The following is an 8,916-nucleotide window of genomic DNA, read 5'->3' as shown; positions in this document are numbered from 1 at the left end:
AATTTTCTATTTAAGGACTGAATTTATTGTATTTATTACTCAGAGTAACTTTACCTGAATTCATATTGAGAATTACGTTGAAGATAAGATCTATACATGATAATGACTACACATTTTTCTTCCTATCGCTCTCTACATTTCCTGTCACATCACAAATCATATCACTAATATCTCTTTCATTTCTACCTTATCTATTTCATTAGGTGGAGGTGGAATTGATTTGTATACTAAACATTATTGGTTGCTTAACTAATTAATACCAATAAACTTTTACATGTAATTTCTATTTAATTACTGAATTTAATTTATTGTATTCATTACTCAGAGTAACTTTACCTGAATTCCTGTTGAGAATTACGTGGAAGATAGACCTACATCATGATAATTGCGACCAAAAAAACAGCTTTTTTTTTACATCAGGTAGTGATACATTGTATGAGGCCCTAGTGGGGTCCATCACCGACTCAGATTCAACCTTGTAATGACACGTTACCTCCACTCCTGATCAATACCATGCACCTCACCTCAGCAAACCACAGCCTTTTCTAACTCCTCTTTCAATTCAACAAGCTGTTAAGGAAAGTGAAGGATACCATACGGGCAGGACCACGCATCACACGCTGCAACTGCCAACACATGACACACGTGTTTAGGTTTCCCACGTGGAGGATAAGATCGATTCTCTTACAGTGGGGGCGAACACACAGGATAATTATTTCTTGCTTTTATATTGATTTAGGAATCATAGTCTCATAAGTCATAACAACAGTGAAATTGAAGTGAGAGAGAGTGTGTTGTGTTGTGTCTTGTGTTTCTCTCTGCGTGTTCTGTTTCCTCCATGCGAACATGAACAACAGAATCTGAATTGTGTGTGTTAGATTAACGTTGTGAATTGTTCTCATTTCAGTTTTTTCTTCTGTTTCTCATTGTTGAATTGGATTCAACCAAAACGGGTTTTACGTAGACTGCATTTCAGTGTTTTCAGCTGAATTTTTCCATATCTGAATCACCCTCCAATGGCGGTTGATGGTGAGAAGGTTACTGAAACCAAGGCTCGTAAAAGAGGATTTTCAAAGAAGAAGATTCTCCTCCATGAGAAAGTCGAGGTAACAATCATAATCCTACACATGATCCTGTTTTTTTTTGTGTAATTAAGATGTGATCTTTTTCGTGTATGAAAATCTGGGCTGTTGATTTCGTTTTGATTTCTGTGATGGTTTTTTCCTTTTGGGTTTTTCGATTGGATTCATTTCTCTTTTGAAATTGGATTGTTGTTTATCGATAATCAAGCTTTCATGGCTTCTGTCATTGTCTCTGTTTTTTTCTGTTCGTGTTTTTCTGTTGTTGAATTTTTTGGTTTCGATTGGGGTAACCCAGTATGATCACTGGTTTTGTAATTGGATTCCCATTCATGATTTGGTTGGCATTCTCATGAGCATTGTTTTTCATTCATGCATGTGTTGAATTTTTGTCCTGTTTGTGGTGGTGGGTCACTGGGTTGAGTGGGTTCTTCAATGTGAATTTGCAGGTCTCAATTTGTTCCCTTTGTTCCAACCTGCATTTTGTAATTAGTCCTTGCTGATGAACATGAATGTGGTGGTAGTCTTGTGTTGTTTTCTGAAATTTCCAGTGAAAAATTTGTAATTTTTTTTCATGGATTTGTTTTTTTCAGGTGAGGAGTGTGGAGGATGGTTTTCAGGGTTCATGGCACCCGGGGATTGTGACTCGTTCTGCTAGGCACAGGCGGTATGTGCGATATGACAACATTCTTGATGATGGAGGAAAGAACTACCTTGTGGAGGTGGTGGGAGTCTCCAATGTTTTGGAAGGTATTCCTTCATCATCCAACAGCTGCTATGAGCGTGGCTTCATTAGGCCAGTGCCTCCGCCGGTTCAATTCGGCGCAAATGACCTTCCATTCGGTCTCTGTGTTGATGTGGATCATGAGGAGGCTTGGTGGGAAGGGGTTGTGTTCGACAACTCTAATGGAGGCCAGGAGAGGAGCATATTCTTCCCCGATTTGGGGGACGAAATCAAAGTCAAAATTGATCAATTGAGGATCACGCAGGAGTGGGATGAAGCTACTGGGAACTGGGAGCAGCGAGGGAAGTGGGTTCTGCTAGAACTGTACGAGGAGTGGTACAGGAAATCCTATATTCCTGTCTCAATCAAGCAGATTTGGTATGATGTGAGGACGAGGGAGGACTTTAGAAGCATTGGAGAGTGGACTCTGAATGAGAAGGATTTGTGGAAAGAGCCTGTGGGGGAGGTCATTGATGAGTACTTGGTGATCACACTCCAAGAGCTTCGACCATTGTTAAACCTTCAACAGGATTTCTCGAAAAAGTCACCGGAACCAGAAACATTATCTGAACCTGCTGATAATGTTAATGGTGATGGTGGTGATAGTCATGTGAATGTACTTGGCGGTTCTTCTGACATCGGAACATCACAAGTCCCTGAGGAAAATGGACCAAACTTGCTTGGTTTTGATGAAATCTGTGGTGATGATAGTCTTGGTTCTGACATAGGATTTTCTGAAAGGCCTTATGCAAATGGCGATTGGTCAAGCTTTCTTGGTCATGATCAAATCAGTGGTGATAGTCTTCTTGACGATATGCTTGGTTCTGACACTGATTTATCTGGAAGGCCTGATGAACATGGTGTCTCGTCAAACTTGCTCAGTACAGATCAAACCTGTGGTGATGGTCTCGACAATGAGCTTGGTTCAGACATTGGATTGTCTGAAAAGCCTCATGAAAATTGTGACTCATCACACTTTCTTGATCATGATCAAACCTTTGATGATAGTGTTGAAAATGTGCTTAGTTCTGAGACTGAATTATCTGAAAGGCCTCACGAAAATGGGGAATGGTCACACTTTCTTGATCTTGATCAAATCTGTAATGACAGTGTTGACAATGTGCTTAGTTCTGAGATTGAACTATCTGAAAGGCCTCGGGAAAATGGGGACTTGTCAAACTTGCTCTGTACTGATCAAGTCTGTGGTGCAAATCCTTTGGAGGATGATGATAAGGAAATTCTGCAGCCGGTGGAAAAAGTAGCTCCACTTCAAGAGATTTTGCCAGAGTCTCAGAAAGAATTGTGTGTCCATGATGCTGGTGAAGACATTTCAGGTGCGAACATTGGTGAACAAATTCAAGAGATCTCGCCGGAAACTCAGATAGAATTGTCCATCCATAATGCTGGTGAAGACATTTCAGGTGCTAACATTGGTCAACAAGTTCAAGAGATCTCGCCGCAGTCTCAGAAAGAAATGTCCATCGATGATCTCGGTGAAGGCATTTCAGGTGCTAAAATTGGTGAACAAATTCAAGAGAACTTGCCGGAGTCTGAAAAAGAAATGTCCATCCATGATGCTGGTGAAGCAATTCCAGTAGCTAACAATGGGAAACAAAGTAAAAAACGAAGACCCCGGGACTCCATAGTCTGGAGACCTCTTATACTTTCTGAGCCTGAATTCTGCCCAGAAGTTATTACTCAATATGCTCTTGGAAGTAAGAGCAGGAAAACAAGGGAGACTCTGAAGACGAAAGTAAGGAAACATCTCGCGTTTCTCGGATGGACAATTGAATGGACGGAGAACAAACAGTTCACAGATCGAAGACGCTACAGGTACAAGTCGCCTGAAGCAGATGACAAGAAGGTCTACACTTCCCTTATTGAAGTTATCAAACACAAATATGATCAAATGGATGCTGTGCAGCCCCAACATGATGACAATAGTGTGCCTCCTGCTTCTGCTCCTGCTGCAGCTGACAGCAATGTGTTAAATCTGCTGTCAGATCAACATCAACCTAATGTGAACAAGGAGTTAGATGTTCACCCTCAAACAGGTGAAGATTATCCTGAGAACCTTGAAGCTGAAACTGGTTTTTGTCCTCAAACAGGTGAACCTTCTCATGTTAACATTGAAGCTAACCCTGATTTTTGTCCACAAGCGGTTGTCAAATATTACTTTAATGCATTAAAGAACAACTGCCGCGGCAAAATCAGGTGGAGAGTGAGAGCTAAGAAGCATCTGCTTACAGAAGGATGGGTCATTGAGGGCCCAACTGAAAGCAGGAAGACAACACTGTACTACTCCCCTCAACATGAGCTTTTGGGTTCTATTCAAGGTGCATCCAAAGCGTACCTCAAAGACAAGATACCAGAATGGATTAATTCTGGCGGGGCGAGTAGTGGGGCTAGGTTTGATACCAATGAACTACTTCGCAGTGTGAAACAATTGCTGAAAAGAAAGCCTCAATTATATACCAAAGATGTTTTACCAGGAAGCACATCAGCTGAAAAATCAACTGAGGATAAAAAACGCAAAAGCCCAGAGAGTTCAAAGGAGAGCGCACCGGAGAGCCAGAAGAATGATGAGTTACCTACACAGGCGAGCAAACCTAATGGCCAGAGGAATGATGAGTTACCTTCACAGGCAAGCGAGCCTAAGCGCCAGAGGAATGATGAGTTACCTTCACAGGAAACCCAACCTAAGCGCCAGAGGAATGATGAGTTACCTGCTCAGGCGAGTGAACCTAAGCGCCCGAGGAATGATGAGCTACCTACACAAGCCATCGAAGTACCTACACAGGTGCTAAGATCAAGCAAAAGGGTGCAGGAGGTGGTTTCCTCTACTCTTGCACTACAAAAACCTCAAAATGTTCTGGCTTGGTTAATAGAGAACAACAAGGTGTTTCCAAGATATAAGGTATATTGCTACTTGAGCAGTGGAGCAGTGAGCTATATTGTGGCTGTGGGGAGGATAACGCGTGAAGGAATCAAATGTCGCTGCTGTCGGAAGGTGTATGGTCTTGGTGGCTTTGTAAATCATGCTAAAGTTAGTAGTGACCGCAGGCCTTGTGCTAGTATCTATTTGAAGGATGGTAGGTCACTCTTAGAATGCATGATAGACGTGATGCATGAACATAGGGTGGGGGAAACTATGGAGCAGCCAAGCATTGATCTGTTTCAAGGCGAAAATGACAACATTTGTACTGTTTGCAACTATGGTGGTGAGCTTATTTTATGCGACCGGTGCCCTTCTTCATTTCATATGAGCTGTCTTAATTTGGAGGTAAATTAACTATTTTGAGTATTTTCCTTTCCAATCATGTCATATTAAGTGCTATATTGTATCATGTGATTACTTCAATTCAGTACTTCCATAGTTCCATACCAATACCTTGTAGTGGATTTGAGTTCTTAACTTGGACTGGTTTTGTTCAACTTGTTTAGGACATCCCTGATGGTGACTGGTTTTGTCCATCCTGCCGTTGCCGGAGTTGTGGACAAGTCAAGATTGAAGAGACTAAGGATGAAGAACTACTTACTTGTGCTCAGTGTGAGCATAAATGTAAGCTGATATGTTTATTTGCTTCAATATTTCACCAATTTCTTTGTGAGTGTGTATTTTTGTGCACAATGTTGAACAATAATGCAATATTTATGATGTCATATTGTCAACTCTATGCAGATCATGATGAGTGCCTGAGAAATAAGGCAGGAGATGATTTGGGAAGCTGTCAGGAAACTTTTTTATGCAGCCAAGAGTGTCAGAAGGTACACTAAATCATCTTCTTCTATAATCAGTTCAAATTTAATCATATTTTGCATGAAGAAGTTATACTTCTTTATTTACCTTGAAGCTGTTTTTTTTCCTGTTTTATACTTCTATTTATTGTTGATTTTACATTCCTTGAAGCATTAGAGACAATTTTTAATCAAAATAAAACAAAATTTATTGTCAATTACTTCCCTATATGTGATTCTTGCTAACTGTTCCACATGAAATTTAATAATGAGCTCTGTATTCAGATCATTCTTGCTTTAATTATGATTTTCATTTACTAATTAGGTCTCTGCTTATACACTACATTTACTTGTGTACATTTTCCACAGATACACTCAGGCCTTCGTAATCTGTTAGGGAAACCGATTTCAGTTGGTGAAAACGGTCTGACTTGGACATTGCTGAAATTGGACAACACTGACAACAACTTAAAGGCTGAGTATTACAGTAAACTCAGTGTCGCACTCTCAGTGATGCATGAAAGCTTTGAACCATTACCCAACCCTTTCTCCACCAGAGATCTGGTGGAGGAAGTAATATTCAGCCAAAGGTCAGACATTTTTATTCTTCAATTCATGTTCACAGCCTTTTATAGGAATCTTTGCACATTGTGTTCATGTCATACTAGTAATTCATGATTAAAGCATCTTGAGTTGAACTTATTACTCTTTGGCTGAGATGTCATTGATCATATTTATTTCTTCCATTCATCTTTAATAGCATTACTTTCTCTTTTACATTAATTTTTAGTTAACTGTTAATTGACATGCTATTTTTCTATTTTGGCACTTACCATAGTGATATTCAGGTAACACAACTAAAAAGTAATAAATTCGATGTTCTCATTCTCCTCTCTCTATGTCCATATTTAGCCTGAATGGTGTGTGTAGTTTGTAGATTCTCTGATATACTAACTTTCTCATAACAGAAAACTTACTCTTTTAAAATGTGCAGTTCTGTGTGCATTTTTAGTCCCGTACATCGATACTATTTACTAATCGAGAAACATATTTGTTTCAAGTGCAAATTTTATGATCATGATATGTGTCTCTAAGTTGTACTGCATTGTTTTTATGTACTCTGAGCCATTGCCTGATATAACTTTGGAACTTTGCAGCTCGAAGCTTAATCGATTAAATTTCCAAGGTTTCTACACCGTGCTTCTCGAGAGAAATGATGAAGTAATCAGTGTTGCAACTATTAGGTGAGTATGTACTACTAATTTCAAGTACTAGTTTTGCATGATTGCATTTTCCTGTTTAAGTTGCACTATTTTTATACATTATCATTTGATGGTCCTCTTACATGCTATTTCAATTTCTAGGATATTTGGACAGAAGGTAGCTGAAATGCCTCTTGTAGCTACCAGAATTCAGTATCGCCGGCATGGGATGTGTCGTGTTTTGATGGATGAACTTGAGAAGGTGAGTTGAAAAGCATACAACTTATGTGTGAATTTGATATGGCATGCAGTTATTCAGTTCTGATGTAGGTTTATATTTGTGTCTTGAAAGTGATCAGAGCTATTTGAAAGTGGAAAATAGTTACATTACATCATCAAATTTTACTAATTTTACTTAATGTATAGTCCTTAGTTCAGTTAATTAGTATCATATTCTCACTTGAATTCTACTTTCATCAGAAGCTCAAGGAACTGGGAGTGGAGAGGCTGGTCTTGCCTGCTGTACCAGGGGTGGTGGAAACATGGACCAATTCATTCGGCTTTGTGGAGATGACGAACTCAGAGCGATCGCAGTTTGTGGACTATGTTTTCCTTGACTTCCAAGGAACCATCATGTGCCAGAAGATGCTGACAAAAAATCAATCCCAGATTTTATTGGAACAACAAGAAGGGGATTGTAACTTTTCACCATGAGTGTTTGTACTTTTTCCCAAAGGAGGCTTGTAAAATATTAATTTTTTCCAAATTTGGATTAAAAACTTTGTATTGTTTCAAACTGCCGAGACACCTCCAAAACGAGGGGATGTTTTCTTGGTGAAATGTAGAATTGATTTAGACAAGTCTACTCCAGTATCTGAAGAGTCTCACAAGAGCTCAAACATGGTTAATGGGTTGTTTGATATACCTATGGTTGTTATGGGATTTTGCCTCACAAGTTGATTTTTAAGTAATCAAATAGTAAGAGTTGTGCTAGCAACAACCTTGCTTTCTAAAATAAAAAAAAAAAAGTAGCTTTGGCAAGTATGTCTCATGTTTTCTAACAATAACTCTGAGGTCATGTTCATGTTTGAGAATTGTTTTTTCTAGGCTTGTTTTTGGATTTCATCAAATGTTTTAAAGATGGGTCTTTGTCAAATCTGCAAATGATGATTTGGTAAAATGAATATATGTTGATTTTGGCGAATTATGCTTAGACAAAAAAACACATCTCTTAGGTTTTATTTTTATTTTTATTTTTATCATTGATAGACTTAGTCTATAACAACTGAAGCCCGAAAATGATGCTTTGATCCTTTTACTATCAATGAATCTTAACATATAGTAGGTTGAACTTTGACCCTTTGCAAAATGAAAATGGTCGAACTTTTCTTTTACACACACGTCACAAATAAAGAAGTCACACTAGCCACTATTTCCCCCATTTTGGCATGTGAAGCTCGATACATTTCAGTTAAAATACCTATTTTCTTCTTATGGAAAATTTTGACCCATACTTGTTCACACAGTGTACTTAATGGTGGAAGGCTGAGGTGGGTCTGGGAGCCCGGGGAGGAGGGGCGCTATTCAGTTAACTCTACTTATTGTTTTTTGCAGGTAGAAGGCCCAGATATTGATTTCATTTCAGTCTGGCATGCTCCTACGCCGTCAAAGCATTTGTGTCATGATTATGATTATTGTGGAATCGTATTCAGACTAGGGACAATCTACAGAAGCGTGACGTATTTCTAGTCCATTTTGTCATGAGAATGAGGAAAGTGGAGGCCACTTATTATTTTCTTACTCTTTTTCTTTGAACGTGTGGCACTCAGTTTACTGTTGGTTTGATGCCTCTATTGCTTTGCCTTCATCTCCAGTGGTACATTTTTCTCAATTTCTCATTCTAAGCAGGATTAAATCTCAGAGACTCCCCAATTGGTGGTGTTGATGGCTGTGCTTCGGTCTTTATGGATTATGAGAAATGTCATCATGGATGGGGAACTGGGAAACGCTCATGTGGATTAAGGCAAAGGTGAGAGGTTTTCACAATTCTTTATTTGAATGGAAAACAAATCCAATGTCTCTCAATTTTGTAACTCTGTTGGGAAGCTTGTAGGGTGGGGTTGGTTTTTATTGCATTTTGTCATATTGATGGGTTAGTTTTGTGGCCTTGGTT

The 8,916-nt window shown here is 39.1% G+C and overlaps 1 protein-coding gene across 1 annotated transcript; it reads left to right on the top strand.

The window, feature by feature from the left end:
- The first annotated feature begins 774 nt into the window (after positions 1-774).
- LOC130733973 (uncharacterized) lies at positions 775-7,707 on the top strand. Its single transcript, XM_057586263.1, has 8 exons — positions 775-1,106; positions 1,673-5,086; positions 5,248-5,365; positions 5,486-5,571; positions 5,911-6,131; positions 6,699-6,785; positions 6,906-7,005; positions 7,224-7,707. The coding sequence occupies exons 1-8, from the start codon at positions 1,017-1,019 to the stop codon at positions 7,455-7,457; spliced, it is 4,350 nt and encodes a 1,449-aa protein (XP_057442246.1). The 5' UTR covers positions 775-1,016; the 3' UTR covers positions 7,458-7,707.
- The last annotated feature ends 1,209 nt before the right edge of the window (positions 7,708-8,916 follow it).

This window comes from Lotus japonicus, chromosome 1, assembly GCF_012489685.1.
Source record: "Lotus japonicus ecotype B-129 chromosome 1, LjGifu_v1.2".
NCBI classification, from domain to species: domain Eukaryota; kingdom Viridiplantae; phylum Streptophyta; class Magnoliopsida; order Fabales; family Fabaceae; genus Lotus; species Lotus japonicus.
This window is presented reverse-complemented; position numbering and strand designations above follow the sequence as displayed.